This window comes from Halictus rubicundus, chromosome 16 (genome assembly GCF_050948215.1).
Source record: "Halictus rubicundus isolate RS-2024b chromosome 16, iyHalRubi1_principal, whole genome shotgun sequence".
Classification (NCBI taxonomy): Eukaryota; Metazoa; Arthropoda; class Insecta; order Hymenoptera; family Halictidae; genus Halictus; species Halictus rubicundus.
In genome coordinates, this window is record NC_135164.1 from 8,122,483 (window position 1) to 8,150,461 (window position 27,979).

The window sequence follows — 27,979 nt, forward strand, 5'->3', positions numbered from 1 at the left end:
TCGCCGGAGTAATTCTCCTGGCCAATTAACGCTCGAAAAAATTGATCGCTCGCACCGTGAAAAAGTTTTCAAGTGAAAGTGCTTTCGTTTGGTCGCCGCGTGCCGCGTTGCATACCGCGCGTTTAATTCCAAATGCATTCGTGATTAATTAAGACCGGAGAAATGCGGTCCCTGGCATTGCCGAACGATCCTGAAGAGCGTGACTCCTGATGCAGAAGCGGATCCGTTATTTACCAATCTAGTCACATTGACTTTCGATCAAACGCTGCTCGGACAGGTTTTCCGAATTGTAATCGAACACGAACAAAGTCCCGAGAAATATATTATTACGATAATATTATCTCCGCCTCCGATAACGCCGAGCGGCAAGCGAATCCTCTAATCTTGGCAAGCAAGGATTTTCGATAAATCTTTCCGCCGCTATCGAGAAGGCAGAGCATCGTTGCGGTTTATGAATTCTGGATCGTTTGAAAGAAAGAGGGTCGGGACCAGATCGAAATGGCATAAGTGGAGCATCTAGATTTGAAGAACGTTCATTATCGTTTAAACGTTCTGCCTCGTTGCCGAGTAATGTGCGCGATTGAACGACATCGAGTCAACGATCGTTTCGGTACGACACGCGATGCGGCCAGCTCGAGATTGAGAAAAATTTCTGTTTCGACGTGCAACGTGTCAGCGTTGTGTCTCGCGGCTCGTGTTTCGCCAAGGTGTCGGTGATAATTCTCTGTGAACGAAGTATCGTTGATCTAACAAAGTTCTTGTTATGGATAGCCGCACGTCTGTCGAACGGGAATATCTTCTCGTCTGGGATTATGCGGATGGCGTCAATGGAAGCATTTTCAAACCCTCGCAGGAGTAAGTGATTATTATTCTACGACGCTCTTTGCGTAACTTATTCGTACAAACAACGAGAGTCACAATTTTTGAGCGTAACGTTTAAATGGAGTACGATTTTTATTTTCTTTGAACATTTCTACAAGAAAAATAGGAGATTCATATTCACTCTACATTCTATATCGAATGCTAAAACATTTGGTTACAAACTGATCGGAACAATCTATGAAATGGCACGATTTAAACATTCCTTTCCATTTAATAATCGAGTCGTTGCACTTTTCAAGTTCATCTCGAACCACTCGATAGTTTACCGAAGATTTCTTTAAAAGTTCACGACTGATTTCCGGAATATTATTATTATTATATATCATTTATTTTAAAGCGGTCGCATTAACAGCTAGGTCATTAGCGACCACGTCGATTACAATTGAATATAAAAGAGAAGGTTACAGCTAATATTTACATTGTGGTGGGTTACAGCAAAAAAAAAACAAATTTATAACATTTTATATATATCAATCGATTTAAAGAACGAAAGGACGTCTCCGATATTGTTCTCGTTTAAATTTGTCACGAGGTCATTTTCGATGGAAAATCTGGATCGTTGAGAAGAGAATTTAGGACATTCGATTTCAGGAATAGCTTTTCCATGGAATGCAGCTCACGTTCGTCAGTTAATTGTTGAATCATACTTTTAGGCTGTGCATCTTTCTCCCACGAGTAGGTTGCACGAGATTGTGCTCATTTCGGACGTCCATCCCGTTCGCTGTCATTGAAGATAAAAGGAAAAAGGGAAAAGAAAAATGAGAAACGTACTCCACCTGCTAAGATGTGCACGGTAAAGTGTACCATAATCACGATCCGTATCCATCTGGCGAACGAGTGCAGCTTCGATAACCGTATGAGAAAGTACAATGGAGCATGTTGGTCCGCTATTTATGAATATAATGTTCGATCGTCCTGTGTAGCTCGGGGCCGTTGTTTGAACGGAAAAGATCTCTCGATTTTTTCACGATCGGTGAAAGTCGAAGTTCGCCGGTAATCTCGGCAATGCCGGAAGCCGAGCTCCTCGCCGGTCGCCGGGGAGGAAAGAAATCGGCATTGTGCTCTAGGAATCCTGTGGCAGTGCCTTCGCTCCGCGAGAGCCTCTCGAGCCCATTACGGCTACACCGAAACGACGAACCGTAACGGGTGCCGATGGTTTTTTGATTCCCGTTTCATAGAAGCCAGGGGGATATAAATCGCGCGAAAATCGAGGACGAATCTTGATCCCCGCGATGATAAAAGAACGCGTGGAGGGACGAGAAAGTGGCTGGCGCACGGATCGCTCCGTTCGCAATTTTTACCGGCCATCGCGCAGTGGGCCGTTTTTCTTTTTTTTTTCTTTTTATAAAATAGGTGGAATTTATTCAAAAGTTTCCACGTCGTAAAACAGACTCAAACCACATCTTTTGAGATAGAGTGAAGGAGGACACAGGCTTCTATCCGATCTGATCTGTTAAATAAATAATAAAGTTCAAGTCAAGTTTTGTTAACGTTCTGACGTACAGGCATTTGTTTATCTGTTTCTACTAAAAACCTTTTCTACTTTCACCTCCCACTAAAGTCATTATTTACTGTTACACTGTCACAGAAAATAATGTTGGGTATTATTTATATTGCACTGGGATGGGGATGCTATAACGTTTTTGGTGTGATTAGGTATATCATAAGTTGTCCATTATTATTGAACTGCTAATTTCATGCATTTATAACAAAAAATGGGTGAATATACTATGAAGTAATTAATTCCTGATTGGTTCCTGTGAATTGACAGAAATAATGTTTATTTTGCGTAAATAAAAACGAAATAAAATTTCATCGATCATGTACATCGCAGTTTTATAAGACGTTGATCATTCCCGCATTCGCATTTCTCGGTGCTCAATTATGGTACAACGTGATTGGTCGAGGAATTCGGCATGGCTGGTGGTAATCAGTTTTGCCAGCTGTATTGTAACAAGTGTCGAACTATTCAAATAAATAGTCACCTCTCGATGTTTCTACCGTTCAACGGAATGTGATTATTAGCGTCAAGTTTCTCCGATTCTGATAATGATCGGTGAGCATTTATTAATAGCCGAAAATATTGCAACGTCGGCGAGACAAATCTTTCTAATTTATGGATATGGAAAAGTTCGTTATAGTAATGGAAATTGTAATATAAATCTGTTGGCGCAGTGAATTATTTGGTGGTAATCATTAGCGTGGTATCCTGTGTAGTCGTGCGTGAAGAATCAATTTATCGAAGACCCGTGTCACTGGCTGGATCGTTTCTTTCTAAGCGTAATCTCCAATGATCTAGGAATTGCGCATACGTGGATAGCCTCGGTGGAGTTATAGTTATTTATTCGACGATAATTCTAATTTTCCTTCTATACCTGGAATAGCTCCCCAGCGATTTTTACAAACCAATAAAAACGGTATAATATAGTACCTTCAATAATAACTTCAGATTTTATTGAGTTCAGTTTAATACCTAGGTTTATTCAAGATACCGATTTTTGTATTATTGATCGTTTTGTTTCTGTCTTGTTACTTACAGTTTATAAGAAGGAATTATAATTGCATGCCATTATTTTTTTGTTCACGACGATTTAATTGTTCCAGTGGTCGCTGTCTTTTATAGTTTACATACATCTTTTAATTCAATTCATTGCTCGTAATTCTTTATTTTGTTAAATTTATGTTAGGACTCAATAGCTAACCAACAGTCAAGTCTTCTTGACAATAAATTGCTTAAAAAAAAAAAGAAATATCTCAACGTATTCATGTTCCATCGGTAGTTCAATGGCCTCGTATGAAGTATTTAGTAAATAGAATATTAATAATAACAACGTTAACAACTTAAGGTCCCGATCTTTGTAGATTCGCGATAAGGTAGAGCGACTACATTACCGTCAAAAAATGGTTTCACGTGCCTCAAGTTTCCGTCCTTACATAAGAATATTTTGTCGTTGGTAAAGGGCTCATTCGAAAGAGGAAGGTTCAATCTCGCACTCTCAGAAGGTTTAATCTAGAGATTATGCAGATATTTGGTAATATAAGCGTTAGAAGTAGGCCAAAAATGGACGATGTGGGTGCCGCGGAATCCAAGCATTTTTATGCCATTCGAAGAGTTTTCTGGATGGAATCGAGAGCAGCAAATTGAGCTGTATTTTGTCTTGATTCTCTGCGAAATAACTTAGGATCAAGAGCAAGACGGGCCCTGAGTCTGTGATTGGAACTTACAAATTAAAAAGTCACATGACTATCCCGGGCCCTTAAGATGGCTGCCTATTACAACATTTACGACGCAGTGTCTCCAAGGCATTCGGGTCCGTCTCGAAAAGGCGAATTCCCGAGACGGTAAACATTAAAGAAGGCGTTCGCCTGGTTCCCCGAAGCCGCGAAGAGGGATGTTCCTGGTCCGAGTCTCATCCACTGGCTTTCCAAAAGACACGACGTATAAATACCACCTCGTTTCGGGTCCTCTCTCCCCGCACTCCGGTTCTCCCTCTCTCTTGGCTCTCTGGTAGCACGGAGTCTATTTAGATAATCTTCCGCTTAGCGGGAGCGGCACTCGGCGCGGCAAGGGAGCCTCTTCTTCGCGAAGGCTTTCACCAAGGTGGCATCATATTCCTGATCCGCGAACCGACCGCGTTTCCTCGGTCGACGGCTGGCTACCCTGTGCCAGTGCGCGATCAAATTTTTTGGCGATCGCCACGCCCGCGTCACGCACACACGAACCTCGCGTTTTTCGTCCATTCGTAACTGGCCGCGACGTAGACGTGACCTTGAGCCGGAGAGACCTCTCGAGGACGTCCACCGGTATCGGTGCTCCTCGTGCGACGTCACGGGTTGGAGACACCGGGAACCAGGAATCGTCGTCTTTCCTCGTTGGATACTCGTCCACGTGAACATGCGTCTCGATTAACCGGTAAGCGACACTGTTCTACAACGGTTCGAGCATGCTTTACGCACACCCTGTGTTTGTCGATGGGTCTTGTGCAATCGATCGGCCCCCGATGCCCATCGCCGCGAAAATTCGTCTTGTAAGAAACGTCGGGATTGAGCGGGATTCTCGATGTAATGACACGGTTGCGGTAAATATAGAAACATATGATGAAAGAGCGCAACAGAGGATACGCGTGCCTGTCTTTTGGCAAATGAAATTGAAACTTCGTAGCGTTTGTTGTTGCTTCTGTGTGTCTTCTTAATACATGTTGCGGTTGGAGCGAGTATGCTTGCTGGTTCAAGCCATTTTAGCAGTTTTTATGATTGATTCGGTATTCTTGCACGTTTGATGTCCTACACATTTACCTTGGAATTATGCATTGGAATGTTGGAGAGCAGATTTCCAAACTGGGAAACATATTTTCTAATATTGAGCATTCACTTTGCTATTTTAAATAATACAAGAAAGCTTCCTGTTGTAGAATATTTTTCCTTCAGCCCATCATTATTCAGTGGAACTAGTTTCACACTGAACCCACCAATCACTAAAAATGGCTGGCGTGTGTGTTTTTTTTTTCAAAACTGAAAAGACTATTTGAATTTATTTGAATTTTGAACAGTTTTGATCATGCTGCGTGCTTGAATAATGAAATGTTTTCGTAGTTTTAATAATTGGTAGAAAAATTGCTTTGGGTTCAGAAAAGCGTGCAGCAGTAACACGAGGATCTTCTCTTTACCAGGCTAAGCAGTATTAGCATTCTGAAAAGTTATTTGTAATATTGCCGAGCACGCCTCTGGCATTTACAATGGATGCGCGTTAGGTTTACAGTATCAGCACGGAACGGATTCTTCAAAGAGCAACGATAACGATCGACGGATAAAGTTGAGGCACGCGAGCCTTTTATCTCGGCTGTGTTCATTGTTTATCATTGACTGCAATTGCCTGGGCTACGTGTGTAGCCGTACCATCAGGCAGATGTTCACGACAATTAAAAGTGATTGACGCGAATCTGCCCGATTCTCGAATCGTCGCGACAAATTAGGGCAGTATACAGCGAGAAGAGGGCGAGCGACGACCATGCTGGTGTTAAAAGGTTACAGCATGCCCTCTATCTTTAGAAACGTTTCCCCGAAAAGAAAGCCTCGAGAATGCAAAAGTGTTCGCATTTTTAAATGGCAGGGTGCAGAGGTTGCATTGTATCAGCCGGCTCGTTGCAACTGCGTGATGCCTTTAGAGGTAACTATTAGTTTGTCGTGCACAAAATGGCGGACCACTCGCTCGAACTTCGATGCGCGAAATTAAAAATTAATCCTTCGACGGCGAACCCTTCTTGTGACTATACAAGTGAACAATTTTCTGAATAAAATGTTGAAAGGTATTCTTGGTAGACGCGTTGATCATTTTATTAATTCGCCAGAAACTGAGAATGATAGAAAACTATTTTTTTTAACGTCCAATGCATGAAATATGTTTTGTTGATTTTTCTCGTATAGTCGAGGAAATACTTGAATTATTTTTAACTGTACTGAAGACTTCTAATTTTCAAGTAAAGGGATCGAGACCGAGAAAAGTTTTCTTTTTTCTTCCTTTCGCGGCGGTTACGAAACGATGCTATTATTAAAACAAGTGGCGCCACCAAAGGAAAAAGTGCATAGTTGCATTTACGTAATCGAGGATCTGTTCTGATAGTTTTTATTCGGGAAAGTATCATTAGGCGCAAGTTTATCGCTTAGCGCGCGGCAACCTAACATCACAACGAATTACCCTCAAGATTAATTAGAAATGTGTGAGCTAGAACAAATCTAGTTATCTCTGACTTTCTATCGTCAGTTATACACGTACGTGTGTGTTTCCGGTTGATTCTTTTAATTATGAACAGACTCTCACGGCCAAGCAAACGCTCGTGGACATGTGTGCACATTTTATGGAACAATTTAAGAACGATTCAACTGACATTTTTCGGATTATAATCGCCAATTTTCATATTTTTATTAGATTAAACTGCTTGTGCTGTAGCATCAGAAATTAGATTTATTGGGCATACGACAAAAATGAGTTAGGTGCAATTTAAAACAGTGAAAAGTTTAAAAGACTTTAGAAGCGTGTGATTTTCACTGCATTAAAATTATTATTGGAAAATATGGATTCATATTTAGCTCCTGTGTGTTCGAATTGATGCACAAACTTTTTATTTTGCACAAAGATTCAGAGTCTATTTATCACAGTCTCTGATTCTTCATCTGTTATTATAGCGTGAGTAAACGAAGCATTATAAGCAAGGAATTAGTAACATGGATGTAACTTTGCCAGCGTACTTTCTATTGTTCCACCGAATGCATAATTTTCTCTGAAACATTTAAGAGGCGCTGACACGGACTCGAAGGGAACAGTCTTTTTTATTTATCATCGTAATGTGCTCGGAGGTGAAACTCTCTTTAAGTCAGTCTTGACCGAAAGAAAAAAAAAAAAAAGAAAAATTGGTGAAAGAGTTCTCGTGGACGCATCTGAGCGTGTCGCGGCAGCTTATCGTTTCGCAAATAAACCCAACGACGCCTTCTGCCAGATTGCGATGACAAAGCAACGCTCATGTTTATCGGTTGTTTGCACCGAGACGCGTTGCGTCTCTCGTGCAAATAACGTCGCCGAAACGGAATGCGGTTGCCTCTTTTTTCTTCGACGCTTTCCTTATTCGCATCCTGTCCTAATTTGCCAACAAAGGCGGTTCTCCAAATAATCAGCACCTAAAATCAATCTCGCAACCGTCTTTCTATTTACTGCCACGATTCAGTACAGAGAATCATTTGTGGCGGTACGAAAAAACCTTTTTTAAAACGTGCAACAACATCGTACTCGTCAACTTGTTCAATTCAATCAATTTTATTTAATTTCATTTCATCAAGTTCATTTGTAGCCTCCCTTTGCGAATTTATTTATAACGTTATTGGTGCCGATTCAGCGTGACATACAAGCGTTATTGATATAAATGCACGAAGCACTCGTCAATACTTGTGCAAACGTGTGTTTTTAAATATTTTTTATTTCAGATTATGTCGATCTCAAAAGGACGATCTCAAAACGTGCCGAGTGAAATTCAGGATGACGCTTCCGTAGAATTAGCCTAAGAGACTTGCAGTAGCGTGGAAAAATATTTCAAATAAGCAAAGTCAAAATTGAGGAAAAAGCTTCCGTAGAATTAGTCTATTAATACCGGTCAAATTCTCGGTACCTTCGAAAGACTTTTTCTTTTTTTGAGAAGAGTATTTTTTTTTTCGTTCTCGTGCAGTTTTTAGCACGTTACTATTCTTTACATGGAACTGTTCCGCCGACAAAATATCAGGTCCGCTTTCTCCGATATTTATGTTATGTTATATGCATACGCTGTCCCTCAAATTCTTCGTATACACGTGTCCCGCGTGCCAGACCGCTTTAGGGTATTTCGAACCTCTTTTCGATCGTTGAATCATCCAAATCCGGCGTTGCAGTTCCAAACGAAAATCGTGACAGGCAGAGTGCCAATAAGTGAGTCCGACTGCGTGCCATTTGCATATAAGACGTTCTAGTCATTTCGCTCGCGGATTTTTTATTGTGAACTTGAACATCCTTATAAGATCTATTCCGAGAAACGCACGCCTAGATCTATTAGGGTTCTTCAGCAAAAAGGAAGCTGATTCGTCGAATTGAATCACTAAACTTTATGCCTTTCTGGCATAAATGAGTACATAAATGAGATGAGACTAGAAGAATTTGAGAATATTATTACTAGAGTGCGAACTTTTATGCGAAATAAAAATTGTCCGCATAAATTGCAAGAAACAGAAGCTAGTCAGGAATTTCCTTCTTTGTTTAATAATCTTAAAAGGTTAGAAGCGTTACATTCACAGACTTCGATTCTTTCGAATCTTCTCACTGTTTCTAATTACAGCCGTCCATGTTTGCCATAAATGCATAAACTGCGCAGTCTAATTATCACACTAGTTTCGACTTGTTAAAATTATTGAATGGGAAAATGCACTTTTCTATAATTTCTGCTTGTTACGTCCGGTTCTACTTGCAAATTCTAAGGACGAAAACTTCTCGGATTTTGAAAATCGATTTTCTCGAAAACAAAACCACAAAAGTTCTATTCTACAATTTCGACATATTTTTATATGAAGAATCATCCCCTGTGTTTCATTGACATTTTCTGAATGTCGGATATCGACAAGATTGTAAAACCGTCCTTAAATCGACTAGCTCAAATTACTATGCGCTTCTAGGAAGATGAATGCAACATTCACGTTCGCATTTTTTTTTTATTCGTGCGTTAAAGTTTATCGATCGTGTTTCCGTAATGTCCGTTCGATGCGCGTAGGAGGAACGGGTTTTCTGTTGTGGAAGAGGAGGAAAGTCACCCCCAGCTGTGTACAAGATGTTCGAAATTCCGCGCCGCGGCGTCGCGTTCTGAATTTAATTAATTTAGCTGTCGCGCGATTCCGATGGCACGTGCCGACATAAACCAAGATGAAAATTCAGAATAATCCGCTCGTGTGCGCGCGCGCGCGTGCGTGTATCTGCGACGGAATTCGAGAATATCGCGGGTGTCGGTTCGCGGAACGAAAAGAAAGCGAAAGAAAACACCCTCGACGTATCCTGCCGCGAGCACCACGCGTCGCGTTCTCCCCCCTCGTCGTCTTCTTCTTCTTCTTCTTCTTCTTTTTATTCGCGTCGCGACCCTGGCACAAGTTCAATTCGTTTCGGCCAATTGGACTCGGCACTCTGAAAAAGACACCGTTTCCCGTGCGCCAATCGACCGTTTTCTCGAATGGAATGTATCGGCGCGTACGAATTTATAACGAATTGCCTATAGTTGTCCTGAAACGCTCTTCGGGACCTGGGACCGAAATGAACAGTGATCAAATTATTATGAACACCTCGGAATTGCTGGTTAGTTGAAGTTTGGTAACGAATGGAATTAACCCCTTGCCCTACAATGTCGAGTCAGACTCGTGATGAAGATTCTGAACCGAGTCTAATAAATATGTATGTTATTAATTCCCTTTAAACAGAAATAAAATTCTATTTTGTTGTAGTCGATATATACCCTATGGAGAAAATATAGGCTTACAATATCTTTTTATTTGTATGAAATTCTGAACGATTTCAATGTTATCGGGGATATCGCTATCGACGATAGTGATACGAGGAAATAATCCACTTCGGGAATTGAGTGTCACTTGATCGCCACTATCTCTGATAGAAAATATATTGCACGGATGCCACATGAACGTGACGTGAAAATCAAGCGGTCTTTCTAGGTTTTACGATGCTATGAATAACTGATAAACACGTCATGGGAGATTGCATTTGCATAAAAAATATGCTTACGACCAGACCGCGGATCTTTACGAATAGCATCGTATTATTCTCAATCTTTCCAAGTGATTAAAGGAAGAAGAAATCATTTATTTGGTTTACGTTTCTTGCCATCGATACAGAATATCACTTTACATAAAGATCCGTAGTCGAATAATCGATTGCGTTTTATTTTCAAATCGAGGGCGAGGAGTTTTGCAATCGTCGCATTTCAACTAATGAAATATTGTTCGGTTAGTGTTTATGGCGGAATTGGATGTTTACTGATTGAAGCCTCGCAATCTTTATTATTGCTTCGTACGATAAACTCTTCGCGATAATGCCTCTTTACTACGAAGACGCGCGAACCACTCTAACTTCCGATATAGTTAACCTTCAGGACTTGGAAATAGAAAAGATATACGGGGGTATTTATAAACTCTCAATATTTGCATCTATAAAGCCGCCATCGCGGTGATATTTCGGTGGATGGCAGATTTTTGGAGATTTCCTCGAAGATCGATTGCACTGTTTGCATTATACTGCAATTACGGTACAATCTCAATCGTAAATTATAAATCTCGGGACCCGTAAGAATGACGTAGATCTAATCCGAATAAGTTACATTTTTTAGTATCGACATTTTTACAATAACTGCAATTTAATAATAAAAGTGTCGATAACTGTATAAAATTGTGCCAACACAGATATGTACAGGAACTATAAATTATTTTTTCATTCGTAGAAAGTTTTATTTATAATATTGATTTCTTTTTGGAACCAGTCCACGCGAGTACCGTTTATTTCTCTAATCCATATTTAACGTGTTTTCTCGATCCTTTCACGAAAAAAAAAAAATAAGTTGCATTGCAACATGTTTTGCTCCTCCTTGCTTTATTAATGTTAAGTGCTTTCCTTTCTTGTTCGCATTCAGTCAGTGACACCTGAGTCGGATGTAACGGTTTGATGACGTCGATTTCCGATTAACTAGTAACATATACATATGTATATGCTACGACCTATGCAGCGAAACTTCGTGATTAGTCTCTGTTCGAGGAACAGTCTCCGCGAAATTTCATTTTAAATTATTCAAAGGTAATAGAAAAAATTAATCTTCAAGTTCCATTTCTTATAATCGACTTGGAATATTTTTATTTTGCATAAAAATCGATATTAACTAATGTGAAACAGTGTCGAAGAGATTGCCGTTAACTTTTGCACGTTCGTTTACAAACGAAATAGATATTGATGGAGCATCAAGCGCTGTTCTGTGTCCTAAAGTAATTATTGAAATGCAGAAAATAAAATCGTATCAACAGGTTCGAGTGAATCGACACGCTTATGCGAAGTCACGCACGCACTTACGCACGCCTAACGATTGCTCAATTCCGCACGGATACTTGCAAACGTTCGCGCATTCTCTGACAACTGTTGAGAAGGATTTTATTTATTTACGGTGCGCCGACGCTAGTGAATGAAATTCCCGGTAATTCGCGAGCGAGCTCCATTAAAGTTCATCCGAGACTTATTGCGAATATACGTCGCGCCGTTACCGAATGCTTTACCGCCATTTTATGGACCGATACAGTCCATAAGCAGCGAGGCAATTGTGCTGGTTGATTTGTGATCGAAGTGAATCTTAAATTGTGACATAATCTCCGTTCAGTCGTCGAAATTTGTTGGTTTTCTAAGTAATTTATATAGCAAAGTTGCCGCCAGTGCAGTGAGAAAAATGTAAATGTATTTTCTTCAGGAAATTACAATGTTTCGTGTGCTATAAATTCAGAGTGAAGGAAACTAACCAGTGATTTGGGACTGTTCTTAATCTTTAAAGCCTTCACAGAAAAAGGAAAAGATTTCGCAATTCATTATCAATAACTTATTAGATTCTTAATTCTCGTGCTTAATTAACGCTAAACCTACCAAGCAGAAAACATATCAAAGTGAAACGTCTTACAGAAGGGAAAAGATTGAATATGTGCTTAAATAAAGTCAATTCAGTAATTTCCTTAGAAAACGTTTTTATAACTTCAATAATCGTGAAATAGAAAACTAGTCATGTTGATCGTGGTAGGTTTAGTGTAAAATCTCGCGATATTGTCAACGTGGCACAGCAGGTGAACTAACGAACCCAAAAAATGAGAGGTCTCGCACACCACAGACGTTAACGAGTGACAAAACAGGACACTAACAAATCACCCTTCACGTTCTTTATACGAACGGAAGAAAAAGAGAAAAAAAAACATCCATCGGTTATTTATACTTAAACGTTCCGGCCTAATTTATATTCGTCTCTGCTAACAAATCGATTCCGGTCCCGTGACGGCGTATTTACTCTAAATACAATTTAGATTTATCTTGCGCCGTAAGGTTCGCCGTAATTCTGTAAAACATTGAGGAAAACGCACTGTAATGTGATATACTGTAATGAGGTTACTGCAGTAAGTAGTTTCTTATTGAATCAATGACGTCCTTCGTTCCAGCGGTAATAGACTTGAATTTTATTATTTTATGTGGAAGGTATAGTACGGCTCTTGGCAGGTTATATTCGCTCGAAATTGTGAATGTTTAGGTGTATATGAAAAATTAAGAATAGTTGCTCATTCTCGATTTTTGCGTGCATTTTCAGTCGGGTTTCATTAATTACCTCGTTCGTTGTATTTTGTTCGCGCGAGGTGGGGAATGTACCGTGGCGAGCTGAGAAGGTCCCTGGCAGGAATGCGGTGACGTAGGTACGATTGCGTGATCGATGGATCAGAGTGGTAGGGGCATACTTCGTTTCGCACGCATTTTCGACTCTAGGCGAAACATTAGCTAAAGCGGTTATACATAGGTACTGTGTAGCGTGTGACGTCAAAGCCTAAGCATTGGGCCTGCGGGCAGTGTCACCAGATTAAGACTTGTCCCCCACTGTACCTTACCCCTTCTACGACGCCATTCTACGAGCATACGCTTCGTGACGCGACGCGCGTACCCAATACGCATTGCGTCTGCGTCGTGACTAACCCGGTGATGGCAGAGAGAGGGTAACCGTATTCCCCTCAATTTCAATTTGTAACTGTATTCCCCTCAATTATACGAACACTAAATCTCTCGAAATTAAGAGAATCTCTCAGCGGCAGCCATCTTGTGACGTCATAGTTGCTTCAGAATTCGAATTTTCTGCCGAATATTACAAATTACTCCACGATGAGGTAGAAATTCGCAATTTGGGCTCCATACAGACGTAGATTGGACTTTTAGGAAACGCAATTGACCACTTCTAAACTGCTCATTGCAATATTGAAGCGGCAGTTTGTCTAGATTTTGACCGTTGCATACGTATATGGATTTTAAACCATGCCGGCCCCCTTAAGGGAGCATTTTCTCAATGGTTTTCTTGTGGTGTCTGTGCGCAGGGTGAAGGGAGGATGAAGAATGCCCCGCGTCGGTGGAGACGGGGGTGGCGGGTCGGAGAAGGCAGGAGGGAGCGGATTCGGAGGATGGCTCGGGGGTGCAGCAAGAGCCATGACTGGGGCTACTGTTGGCGGCGGATACGTCGTTTTGGGGGGCACGAGATACGGTCTCCGACTTTCTCAGGTAAGAACTTTATCTCTTTCCTGTAATTTAGTACTGTCCAAAATCGGCTTCTTTACGACCTGCTGCACACCGCTGCCCGCAAGTGCTTAGAGAGCTTCATTTCTCATGGGGGCACAGGGCTCGTCGAAAATACAAGGTCACCTAAATATCTCGATTCTTTTTATGATGGGAAAAATATCGAATGTTGAAATATAATACTCTGACGCTAGAACCACGGGTTCCAAATTTGTTGATTTACGATTAACCCTTTGCACTCGAAGCTATTCGATCTCCAAAACGAAACATTTCTTCCGACCTAAAATATTTCCCTTCTATATATTTTGTTTTCATGTTACACATACGAAAACGGTGCAATTTACTCGTACAATACTGCAGTGTTTAGGAATTTGTTGAATACAAACAAATTTAATAATGTAAAAAATATCTTGAATAATCACACAGCAATTTTTAGTGGCGCCTTACAGTCGCCGTTCGAGCGCTAAAGGTTAATTGAGACTACGAAGACGCATTATTCAATGGATTGATTTCCTGCATATATGATGAAAAAAGAAAAAGGATAGAAATCGAAATGCATTCTACTTATATAAAGTAGTGTAGAATAGTTGTTTCAGTGGTCCGTGAATCTAGCGTGAACGTAGGCAAACTTGTCCATATTGATCACATAACGTCCGCTCGGCTAAGAATCCGAAGTCCTGTTGGCTGTCGTGACGGCCTTCGACGGATTCGCGACAGAGAAGTTTTGTATGAGCAAAATGAAGACGTTGGGAAACCTAAATATAGAGCCGATCGCGCAAATAGAATGCCGCCAGTCAGTGACTCGGTCCGATTTTGAGCCATCTCCCCGTTTTCCTTCTTTCTTCCTCTTCCTATTTTTCTGGCTGGCCGTCCTCGCTCAACCGGAATAATAACCACGTTGACATCATACGCACACGTAGCGGCTACGTGAATCTCGTGCGACACACATCGACCGACCGGCAGGTCCTTTGCCAAGTCTTTCAATCGCGACAAATCACCGCGAATACGCCGGCCGATCGGGAGCTGATCATCCGGCATACTTGCGCGAGTCGATTATTATAGCCACTCCCGGAATGCCTTTCAATTTCAACCCTTTGCGCCGGGCACAGAAAGCAACGGTTATCTTTCGTTTTCAACGAAATTTCTGGACAAAATTAACACTTGGTCCATATAATGTCAAAGACCACATACTGCCGCAAAAATGTATTTCCTTGAAAAGGGTGATTCCTAAGGTCATTCGAAACAACTTTTTCCTTTACGAAAATGCTCCCCGCGGCTTCGTTAACGAGTTATTAAGGAAAAACACGGGCCAATCACAGCGCGGCTGCAGCAGACGGATTCCGGCGCGGCCAATGACATCGCCACGCTCAGCGGGACCCGTCCGCTGTAGCCGCGCTCTGATTGGTCCGTGTTTATCGTCGATAACTCCTGAACAAAGCCGCGGAGAAGATTTTCGTAAAGGAAAAAGTTATTTCGAATGACCTTGGCAATCACCCTTTTCAAGGAAATACAACATTTTTGTAGTGACGAATATTGTCTACTGATGGGCATTGTCTACGGATCAATATTGTACTACAGTACCATCGTATATCGAAAACTATTAAAAGATATGATTCGCATAGAGACTGTCCTTTAAATGCATTATCAATGACCTCAGCAGCGTTAGGTAGTCAATCGTTTAATTTCTCCGGGCCATGTAGGTATAGATTTCTCGCGAAAAATGTTACGATACGGGGCACCGGCATTTTGTTATCTTCCTATTTTATGCATTTCTGCGTAGTATCGTGTTTCCAGGCGCGGAACGTAAAATGCGGTGTCAGAATGAAGATCGAAACGGACATTTCAGGACGTATCTCGTTATCTGTTGGGGGATTTCGAGAAAGGAGATTAGATGGTTCTACTTTCCAGCATATCCTCTGTACACCGTGTTGCATACATAAGAGTCAGAGATCTATTTCAGAGGAGTTTATCTCCAGCTCGTTCGTGGGAAGAAACAGCGTCACCTTACCTCAACGCCATTGTCTCTTCTCGGATCCTCTGCACCACAATCGTCCCACTGTACACAGACGGGGTTTAGGTCGTTTGTGCAAACGTGGACAATGATTTACGCGGAGTTGCCGACATTTCCAAATCCCGGTCAGTTTTAATCGGACGAAATCATTTCTCGCGTGACAGGTAGCATCTCTGCGAGAAGTTATTATTATTAATTCCTTTTGTTTGTATTATATTAACGAGTTGTTGCCAGTCGATCATTATGCAAAATGAAAATTCTCTAAGCCGACCCTAAGAAACAGGAATTAAATGAAAATTAACTTCTTCGTTCAACAATGCTAATCGGCTAAAAATTCGTCATAAGCGCATAAAATCCGCAGTCTAGTAACAATGTAAATTTTGTTAACTCTTTACTTTGCCGAGTGTGACCCGATATTTTTAAATTTCCAGTTTAGGTATGCATTATATTTTGTAATGTTAATTTCTTTTTACTTAGATAAGTAGTGTGCACGTATTTGGCTATATTCAACACAATTAGTGAACAAAATCTGTTTAAAGTTAGTATCAATCAAGGGATTGTCTTGAGTTACAGAAATTATTGGGAACAAAATTGAAACAGAAGTTTCGAGAACAATGTCGTGTAATCCTCTATTGAACATCAATGAAGCATCGAGGTTTCATGATTATTCTGAACATTGTGTTACGGCTCGGGTAAAGCTCAGTGTAATTGTTAGAATGTACTGTACCGCGTGCAATCGATGGTGAAATTTGTTCGAGGAATTTGTTGGTAACTTCTGCGTATCTTTTGACCAGGTTTTCGCGAGGATGGGCGAGGAATGTTTGTAGGTAACAATCTGAATTAGGAAATTTATTTCTGAACGGGACGAGGGCAAGGTGAAATTACCTTGCAGAGGCGAGTTCTACTTCCTACGTTTCGTTTTATGTGCCGCGGCAAAAAGCAGTCTTTGATTCTCTTTGTACACGAAGCCACTTCGTAGGCTTTACGGTCTCATTTGTTCCGCTTCTTTCGTACTGTATCGAACGAGGAAGTAAAAGTTTAAATTGATCTACACACATAAATTGTCCCCTTTTTCTTCGCTGTAACCCGTAAATTAGGAGTAAAGTACTTTGTATGTTCAAATGAGAACATCATCGCTAGATAACCAGATCCCTCTTCCTCGTGTTACACAAATGCCTTCAGCGAAAGTATGCGCGTTCCCTTCTTCGTATCCGGGGAGCTCAAAATGTGCGCGAGATTCAATAAAAACGTTTCGTTCCCATAAAGATGTTAACAATAACTGTGAACGGAAGTTGCAAATGCAATCCTGCAGTTTTCTCAACTCTTTGCCTTCTAATATCGAGTCCTTTCCTATCCTATCCTTTTTTTTTCGATTAAAATAAAATTCGAAGTTTTCTTTTTCTTTCGCGAATATATTCGAGTCAAAGAAGTTCTAATCACCGTTAATTGAAACAAGTTAAGAATCCATTTTATTTTTATACTTCGATGGAACAGACACGCATGATCTCGATATACTTGTTGAGTAAATAAAATTGAGGTATTTGCGTTCGTAATCTGCTGTCGGACGAAATTCTACGCTTCTCGGTAATGTAACATGGTGCTGAATTCCTGGACGAAATTCCAACACCATGTATACACTTGTACAGCTAATTTATTGCTGATTAGAAGCTCGTAATGCGTCAATTTCGACGTTCAGCAGTTATTGGGAGTCCATTTTTGGAGCTCTCGCGTGTTACCAGTCGACGCAGTCTGTCGATCCTAATCGGAAATTCGAAGACGAACAAGTTCTACGTGCAGGTATTTGTTTAATCCTTCCAGAGTAACAATTTATTACCTGGAAACTTGTCCTTGCCTTCTCTCGAAGCAAATCAAATATTCATTTGGACAAAAATATGCTGTGTCGCAGCAATTATAATAATTCGAATATTGTTACAATTCACTACAATCTCAATCACCCTTCCCCGTGTAACAAGTACAGGCCACTTGTTCACGTTAACTTGTTTACGTCCACAACGATGAAAGTGCAAACTGGCGTAGACACAACTTGCTCGAAGTGAAGTTCTAAGCGAGTTAGCAAAGTTTCACCATCCGAGCTATACCTTACAAGGGTAACTCCAACCTAATAAAGAAATACCTCCAAAATTCTGTTCAACGAATCGGGGAACTCTTGATGCTGGTCTGTCATAAGACGTGCAAAAGTGATGTCCTATAAAAGTGATGTCCTATAAAAGTGATGTCTAACCGCAAGGGTGGGAATTTAGCGATCTTTTGTCAAATCGACTGGGGTAGCCAACTGCGCGAGTTCCTCCAGTTTCCACGTTGAAACCGACAGCTGGTTTGTTTGCAGGAAAGCCTGCCGCCGTCAAGCTCGAGGGAGGAGTCCCAGGAGCGAAGGCAGAAGAGGAACTCCCGGGAGAACGACTTGCGGGAACGTTTAACGGAGAAATCGGTGGAGAGTCCGGTGGTGGACTTGAGCTCGAGCATCGCGGACTGTTGTTGCATCGGTCCCCGATCGCGTCTGCCGTTGCCGCGGATCCCGCCGTCGACGGTGACGACGTCGTCGTCGTCGTACACGTCGTCGACGTGTGGTGCGGCCGTCGTCGTCGGAAGTGTAGGTGGAGCTGGAGGTGGCGGTGGAGGAGTAGGTGGTGGACAGACTACTCCGTTTCCTGGGCCTCCCACGTCTTCGAACAACCGTGCCGCTGCCGGCATGGAACAGCCGGCGACGCTGACGACGCCAACGACGTCGGCGCAACCGTTGGTGAACTCTAATAATAACCAAGGGATGCTGCAAACGTCGGTGGGGAACAGCACTGGCCAGCACCATCCACCACAATCGTCCGCAACTGTAACGGCAACGGTACCGTCCTCCTCGTCGTCATCCTCCTCGACGTCGTTCAACGCGTCGACCAACGTCCCGACGCTGCAGTCCGTCTCGGTGCCGCGGCAGCTCGCGCAGTGGACCAAGCATCAGACCCTGAAGCTGCAGGTATTAACCCATCAGCGTGCGCAACCTCCGTCTCGTCTCTCTCGATCGACAGAGATCGATAGTCGTCGATCGGTGGAATTGGAACGTCGTGACTACGGTTTAGGCTCGTCGACGATTCGATGATCGAGTACGTTGATGGAGGATATTTTTGGTGAGCCGTCGATGGAGGGACCTCTCTCTCTCTCTCTCTCTCTCTTACTCTCTCTCTCTCTCTCTCTCTCTCTCTCTCTCTCTCTCTCTCTCTCTCTTCTCTCTCCCGCGGCCCCGTGGAAAAACTGTTGTGATTTCGTAAGAGTGAGTCGGACGGTAGGAATTTGGGACGATGTGTCTTCGACCTGGGACGCTTTGTGTCAAAACTTGAGAGGTGGGTCGCACCGCGCTGGTATAGACGTAGCTCTTTTAATGGCTGCGGACACGGTAAGACACGTTCCGAGAACATTCGGTGTGAGACGCCTCGGTTTCGTCCCGTTGTTTCCATCGATATCTCTCTCCGCGGACGGATCGGTTTCTTGAACACTCGGTTCTGCGTTGTGACGCGGTTGTGCCAGAATTTTAGACGGCACAGGTCTCCGAGGTAGGAATTTCTTCATGAAAACACTTCAATCGCCGGATTATAGCGATGTCGGTGATCCGTTTAATTTGGCGGTTCTTGATTGACGGGTGAGGAATTTCAACGGGACTGTCCGCAAAAACGAGAATTGATCGTGAAAAAGTGGCCCTAGAGAATCGGAAACTCGCACGTACGATACGTAGGTGTCTAGTCGAAGAGCGATATTCTATTTCGGTCGTCATCTGTCTTTTCCCTTGCGGCAGGCACGAGGCAGCGCACGTTGCGCAGCACAGTCGATTCAAAAATCGGTCTGGCTACAAGTGCACGATTTTAGGATGCGCCCGACCTTTACGCGAGTTCGAGAAATCGGGAGGAATCGACGAGCGTTCGACTGGTCGGTTCAACCGGTGAGGGGGACTCTGCGAAAGGATTTTTGTCTCCGAGAAGAATCGTTGATAAGAGAGGCTGAACTGTTTCTTTTTTCTTTGTTCAGGAACCAGCAGTGATAGCGGTGGACCGATTGCACAGGTTCCGATGGAGCGGGGGCGGAGGAGGAAGCGGCAAGAAGTCCTCTTCCGCCCCCCGGAGCGACAAGGCCGAGCGCCTTCGAGAGCTCACCGAAAAACTGAAGGGCCCAGCACCGGTGCCGCCTCCGAGACGACCTTCGAAGGTACAGGCGTCCTCTCCGCCACCCAGTGGATATCTGCCAACCCCGCAAAATTATCCGCAAGTAAGCGCTACACACCCTAACTCGAAGCTAATCATCCTGCTTCCAACGCCTTCTTCAAGTTCCGCGCTTTCATCTCACCTGTATCCCCAAGGAAATACGTCCTCGGAATTTGATAAGTCCCATCACTTTGACCACAATCTTGGATTCAGTACTCCCCTCAATTTTTTGTCTTTCTTTCATCCAGAAGAAAACCTGCCTTCCAACAATTTTGTCCTAATCAAATGTTAATCGTCTTGGATTGAGTGTACACTTCAATTTTATAGCTTTTGTTTCTACTTTGTATTCCCAAGAAAGACTGACTTCCAAAAATTTTGCATCGAGCCTTTCAGTATGGCAGTTTCCATGGCCCAATCATCCTCTCCATTACCCAGTGGACATGTGCCAACTTCGCAAAATTATCCGCAAATGCGAGCTACACATCCTCGCTGCAAGCTAATCATCTTGGTTCCAATGTCCTCTTCAATTATCACGTTTTTGTCTCCGAGGAAGCTTGCCTTCCAATCATTTTTCGTAGAGCCTTGAATATGGCAGTTGCCATGCTTCGTTTGGGTAAATTGATTGTTTAAGAGATATGGTATCAAAACAGGCTATGTGTAAACCGGTTTTAGATATTAAAATAATATAAACTTATATAAAAATTGGAAAATATTGTATTCATAATACTTGAAATATCAATGTTATTATTGTTTGTTGGATAATGATCCAGGGACATGGCCAGTTTTGTTACTAACCAGATTTCATGTACGATTGCTTGGAATGATACTGCTAATATTGCTTGTATTGTAGATCAATGAGGTAATTAGAAGTTCTTCTGTAGAGAAACGATACGTGTAAAATAATATTTCAAAGGAGGGAATAAGTACAATTTTTATAGAACTTTTTCATACATAAAATCATCTTCGACACTTCTATTAGACTTGACTAGGTTTTTATCTAGTAGATAATTCTGATAGTGAATATAAATAGTAGATAATTATGACAGTGATAAATAAAAGTATGGAAGATTCAAGAAGGAGTCTTTATAAATTATTTTGCTGTGCAAACGCGTTCTTCTACGGTGCATAGTGAACTGGTATGGTCTGTTTTTTGAAATAGGACACCCATAGTCATACGATCTATCCACTCTTATAAATAAAAGTGAGGTGGACCGCTATTCTGAGTATGAGCATTTTTCAGGTGTCTCCTTCGGGAAAAATAGGTCACGGTTGAAATAATAGTAAGATAAAGACATAACATTTTTTAATTATACTGTGCACGTTCAGTCATTCTAAACACGCCGAGTTCGTTCAACGTATCCTCAATGCAATAACATGGCAGTAGAGCATGGAGTATCGACATCCTCGAGTGAATTAATTCGTCGAAATTTTACAAACTTTGATTTCTGCTTTTCCAAAACGAATCTGTTAAAACTATGTTTTACGATACATCGTAAAGCAACTATGCTGCGTTCGTTTATACACAAATTTTACGTGTAGAATCGAAGATCTTCGATCTACGTAAACAACATTCAGCGACGTGAAAATGTTTATTAGCCATTTAACATTTTGTGTCTTCTTGTTCCTAACGTGTGTATGCCCGATAGTTGGTCGAGATTTACACCTTGTATCAAAGGAATGTACACAAACTTGAACACTTAGTATCTGAAAATACGGAGTCTAACAAAACACATCGGTTTTTATGGGCCATTTTATTACGCTTCTTGGCTCCTACTTAAAAATGTTTACAATGCCGAACGAATTTATAAAAAATCAAACTGTAGTAGTGAACACGCGATAACGTGTGCTAAATGCAAGTCGTCCAATACAATTTAAGCAGTCACATAAAAAGGGAATGACAAAGCATTTCGTTCTAAAATTGCGGAAGACACGTTCAACCCTTCTGTAAATACTTTAGAACCTTTGGCTTACTTCGTCCTAAATCATGGACGTAAAGGTATCTGAGAAAATTTATACAGAATTTGAGAAAGGTCCTACTTGTGATGTTTTCTCGATGTCCCAAATATGTAACCGATAAAAGTCCCAGAACTATGGAGACCTCCAGATCTTCGTTGTCCTTTTCTACGTTCGGCAGTGTATCAAAGCATAGTATCTCCTGGCCAATATATGTCCCTGGCTAGACCCGTGCTGTGGACATATATCGAGAAAACACTGTGCATACTAATCTGAGCAAACACCGTGCCACTTACGGATTGATATTAACCCTTTGCACTCGAAGCTGTTTCAACACCAAAAGGAAACATTTCTGTATACTTGTTTCCATGTTACACATCCAAAAATGGTGTAATTTACTCGTACAATACTGAAATGCTTAGTAATTTATTAAATTCTGATTTAAGAATTTAGAATAATGATAAAGCAATTTTTAGTGGCGCCTTACAGTCACCATTCGAGTGCTAAGGGTTAAAAAGGTATTGGGACACCTAGTGGTGTGTCTGGTAATTAATTTCAGCTTGAAAACATCTTTTCGCGAAAAGAATGCTTAGGTCAGTAAATAATTGTATTCTTTTCCAGACAATCGGTCAAGGATGCGGCCGTTGCGATGGCCGTCTGAGCTGTCGGAGCTACACGTACAGCGAGGGGAGCGGCCACGGGTCGAACAACCAACATCCTCAGCAACATCACCTGAAGACGATCGGCCGAAGTGACAGTGTCGGTGACGAGTGTTATAGTGAGTCGGGTAGGGATACGTGCAGGAAGACTTGCGCCGATCCACGGAGATCCTTGCGATCGGGCAGGCAACACGACAGGAGCAGTGGTGATGTAAGTGACATAAAAAACGAGCTGAACGCCAGTGCGAACGCGGCGAAACACTTGAGACAGTATAGTGATTCGGTGGTGGACAGTGCTACGTGTGTGGACGATTTGTGCGACAACCTGAACGCTGCCTCCGGCGGAAACGAGGAGGCCAGGGACGCCATCACCAGGTTAGAACCGAGGGGACCTCTTCTTACCTTCCACAGGGCTGGTGCGCCCTTCAGAAGCGCCTCCTTTGGACAGGTAGACTTCAATCAAGGTAAATCAATCGCACACCTCACTGTAGAACAAGAATACACTATAGAATACACTATAGAATTCGACCAAACCCCTCTAATATTTCCCCATATTATTATTCCTCTATATCCCCCCGTATTTCAACCCCTCTGAATTTCCTTGGTCCTATGCAAAAATAATTTCATTGATCAGTAGACTGCGAGCTTTTATGCAAAATAGAAATTGCCTACGTTTATAGTACATTAAAATCTTGCATAGATCGCAGCAATAACTTAAGGGCCAGATGTTACCGAGTACACAAGTGGTTGCTTGGCATAAATCGTTTGTTAATACTCGTCCACGAGGATAAACAAATTTCAAAAAACCAATAGTAGATACCCAGATTCTGAAACATTAAGTTCGTCTCGAATGTGAGTCAATATTATAAGGCAATATTGTAAGAAAACTAATGGGAAATATTATAAGCAATATTCTAAGCAACGTTATGAACGAAATGTTATAAGAATCACACGCTGTTATAACACGCTGTTGCTAACAAGAACCAAGTCTATTTATTCCAATAGTGCTTATAGGATGTAAATAGTTTAATTCTGGAGTTCTAGAGCGAGTGAGATCTTTAGAGATGTTTTTAGCTGCTCCCGCGTTATTGAAAATCTTCTTTCACACTTGCCAAGATGCTTCTCGTCTAATTTTGCTATGAGATCGTTCGCGCATCGGTATTTCCCACAATCAATGTATCAAAATCAGCGAGGAATAGGTCGTCTAAATGCTACATGAGCTCTTCAGTCAGCTCTTCAGGTTCTCGCAGTTAAGGTTACTCGGTGCTGTGTCGTTGTATCTTCGGAGTTTAGATGCGGCCAACCGAATGCTGGCAAACCGACTATGTATGTCATTTTTCATCGATACAGTACTCGCATCCGGAAGCCAGTATCAACACTGTTTATATTTATCGAAACTGTGCAATAGGCGTACACAAGAAAATATTTAATTCCTCAATTTTATTACAATTCATATAATTATAATACAGAAGAGATACCGGTAATAAAATTCGCATTACTTGTTTAATAGATCCCGAATGTAATTATAACGTAATTACGTCACGTTGCATTACGTTATTTCGTGTAATTATAATTCTCAGTATTTTTGAAAAGATTATTCAACAGCAATGGGAAAATTTGAACATGAAGGGATTCTTCAGGGATTATTTTTTGGAAGAAGATTTTTAAATTCCTTTTTGGTATGGAACGGTTAAATCGTACTGATAGGTTTTTGGTGAAAATAATGTGTAGGAGAGGCGAGGTTTTATTTTTTGTTCTCGGAAGTTCGTTAAGAGTTGTCGAATTTTACGTTCGAACAATCACGAATAAAACGCCCGGAGTTATTTAAATGGACGCGATGGTGGTAGCCGAAGCGATCCTAAGAACAGTTACTCCGAAGCATTCATTGTGCTTTGTTTCCGTGTTTATCTTTTCGGGTCTTCACCTGCTTGAAACTGGTTCTGCTGGTCGCTCCTCGTAGAAGGTTCTGCTTTACTTCCTCGGAAAATGTTATTGTTACCGCAAGATTCGAGGGATCTTTATCCCCATCTGCATGTTTTCATCCGAAAAATCTTGGGGCCGCTCGACAAGAAAAAATTAACACGTTACCAACCATTGTGCACATGCGTGCGATAGGGAAACCCGGTAAAAATAGCTGAAATCGTACATTCGAAAGCAATGTTCCTTAATTAATGTTTCGAAATTAAACGTGGAATTTATTCGGTACAATATCCTACTTTCGCTTGAGAATTCTGCTGAAACTCCGCGTTTAAAATTCATAATAAATGTATGCGGTATAGACTACAGTGGGTAATTAATTTAATTTGTTTTTTTCTCATAATTTATGAGAACCGTTTGCACGAGTTGGCAGTCTTACGTTAAAACAATACATTTTTAAGTGAGGGTCTAGCCACACTGAATTGGTATAATTTTTGTATGAAGTATTAAATGTTTCAAAATTGCAAAAGCACAATTTAATACGCGGTTAAAAAATATACTTTTGAAGTTCACCCTCACAATTCATCATTTATAACTTTCACCTGCAAAATGTTGTAACTTTATAGAAAGTGATGGGTATTATTTTCAAGACTCGAATACGATTGTTTTAAGTGAACAATTTTATGAAGATAAAAGATAAAAACTTTCGGCGCCATTTCTAATGCAAATAAATGATTTCGTCGAGGCATTAATTGGGCAATAAAAAATTACTTGGATACTTGGTCAAGTCTTTTAATGTATACTTTTATACTTTAATGTATACTTTTAATGTACATATAAGTATGGCGGGTTACGGTGAACAGAAACAATTTGTCCCATTTGTAAAGTCCACGATATTCTGTGTCCCGTGATTCGTATACCTGTATCAAACGTGGGATTGTCATTAGTAATGACTCATTACCTAAGGGTTTTTGGATTCTAAGAGTGCACAGCCCCCCCCCCCCCTTTTGGGCTGACAAAGAGATAGCATAGAAGTTTCACTCGTTAAAACCCTTTTGGTGACCCGCCTGGGTTGACCACGGATGGGCTTCTGGAAGTACTGCGATTACAACACCGAACCCTCGCTATAGATCAAGTATAGTCTACGAATAGAATGGTCAGGAGGGAGAAGTTGACCCTGCTACCTGCTACCTGTTCGACTAACCATGAGGAGAGTATGTTAACCCTTTGCACTCGAAGTCATTTTAACTCCGAAACCCAAATTTTATTGAACCGAACAATTTCATCCAACCCAGCACATTTTCGAAAAAAGAAACAACGAAATTGGATGCATTGTTTCGTATTCATATCGCACACTGAGAATTTTACTCTGACGCATTGGTAACGTGAAAAATGGATTTCACAGCATTTTGTTACATCCTTTAAATGTTTTTGCTGGTTGATCTACTCATTTTCGCCATAAGCGCACAAAATCTGTAGTCATGACGTTTCTAAAATGCACTCTACTGGAAGATACAGGACACAGGAGCACAAAATGACGTAGCTTTACAAAATTACGTGAATCGTGTAAAAATAATTATCCCGAAAAAAATGTCTTCGCTTAAGAGCTTAAGAGAAGGAAAGTTGTAGTGGTATAATCAGCTTTATATAATCGGCGCGATACCTCCGAAATCGTCTTATTCCCGCGTTCGAGGCGCGATAAATAATCCGCGTGTGCCGCGAAACGCGGAAATTTGGAAGGGAAAACATTGTCAATTAATTATACGAGTTGTATACAGCAACTTGTAAATATTGGCCACCGTCGGGCTCCCGCGAGAATGCAGACTTCGGCGGCATGGCGGTTCGCCAAATAAACACTACCCATTATGTCTATTATTACATTCATGTAGGTGTCGGTTTGTATAACTAAGATAGGGACAAATCTAAATCCGTGAGAACGGTCTCCTCGCAAAGTTCTTGTCAAGTTCGGAAACGCGGTAAAATTTCTTGGTTTTCCACTTTTCTATTTGTTTTTGCTTGGTAACCTGCAAGGTTTCAATCGTTTTACCAATTTTGTAACAAGGTAATTCGATATAATTAGAAATGGGAATACTGGTTGAATTATAACAATCAAATCCGACACTCAAAAAGCAAACTTCTACTGCCAAAAACTTTAAATAATACACGCACTCTTTTATTTTACATTCCGTTTCGCGTTGAACTATGGTTGCCAACATCTCCAACATGTTGACAGCCGTTGTCCATAAAATTCGCGCAGAATCAGAACAGCTCATTCTACGATATAAGAATAGAAGTATAGCAATGTTCATTAGGATCAATGAGGTGCAAGATTTAGTTATGTACATGCTCTTTTTTATTCTCAAGTTTGATATTCAAATTGTGTCTTCCGTGTATGACCAACGTGACGGTCAAAAGGATAACAAACATTTGTACACGAGACTATCTTTAAAGTTTGAAGTCAGCTATGATACTTATAGTAATTCCGAATTGCTAAATCCCGATTAGGAAACACTGTGGGAAATTCGTGTCATTTGAGGTGAGAAAGCTAAATCCGTGAGAGCGGTTTCCTCGGATACGTAGCTCTTGTTATTCGGAAACGCGGTAGAATTTTTCGACTTTTTGTTTTCATTTTTCTCGGGCGCTCTTCAAACGCTGGTTTTAACGTTTCTCGCGCGTTTAAAGAGGCGTCCGCGTCCTAAATTCGTCGACGCGGCCGGGGCATATTTTATTCGTGAATTCCAGTTCAATAATTCCCGAGGGTACCGAACACCGTGGTCTCGCCCAACAGCGAAATTTCGGCGTCGATCAACGCTAAGCCCGTTGTCGCACTTAATCTTCAACTGCGAAGACACCACGAATACCCTCCAAAGTCCCCGATACGATTACACGTCGTTCCGTTTCGCGACCGTTTTATCGCATCGGAAAAAAGTCGCCGAATTTACTTCGGCGGGGGGATGGGAAGGGGGGGGGGGAGGGCCCCGAAAATAACGATTGTCCCTGAGGATCTCGCCGTTCCGCGTTTTCGGCAACGTAACATTGACTTTCGACTAGGCGGATAGTTATAACCCTGAACTACATACTGACGGCGACGGCAGATTCGGTTTCATAGTAAAGAACTCGAAGCACCGGGGACACCAGAGACCGTTATCTGTGGCATTAATGGAATGCATTTGCGTCCCTGACCTGAATCAACCAGCGCTTAGGTAATTATTAAGTAAATCTCGTATCGTAATCGTTTCGCTGATAGAGATCGTGCTTGAACATTCGTTCTTCCTTTCTCGAGCTTCCGTGGATAATAAAATGTTGGCTTGCGGAGAGGCCTGGTTTTAACCTGTTTCAAGACACGAAAGTTTTTGAATTCATTCTGTTTCATAGAAACGCGACACTGTTTCGGTGACACCCGCATGCAGTGTGCTGAATGTGGGCGAATCCTGTCGAATTGACATGAATTCAATCAAGATTCGTCAAAGAAGAAGCTGATATTACTAAATGTAGC

At 41.5% G+C, this 27,979-nt stretch overlaps 1 protein-coding gene across 2 annotated transcripts in view; it reads left to right on the forward strand.

The window, feature by feature from the left end:
- The first annotated feature begins 580 nt into the window (after nt 1-580).
- The window catches only part of LOC143362217 (rho guanine nucleotide exchange factor 17), a 74,177-nt gene continuing 46,778 nt past the window's right edge, over nt 581-27,979 (forward strand). The window contains exons 1-5 of one of the 2 annotated variants that reach the window (XM_076802195.1): nt 581-855; nt 13,543-13,723; nt 18,097-18,738; nt 19,782-20,018; nt 22,529-23,030. In XM_076802195.1, coding sequence (XP_076658310.1) covers nt 13,562-13,723; nt 18,097-18,738; nt 19,782-20,018; nt 22,529-23,030 — 1,543 coding nt within the window. In that variant the 5' untranslated portion in view covers nt 581-855; nt 13,543-13,561. Of the gene's footprint in view, nt 856-4,655; nt 4,796-13,542; nt 13,724-18,096; nt 18,739-19,781; nt 20,019-22,528; nt 23,031-27,979 lie in introns of those variants that run through there. The other variant, XM_076802194.1, reaches the window with a different exon arrangement.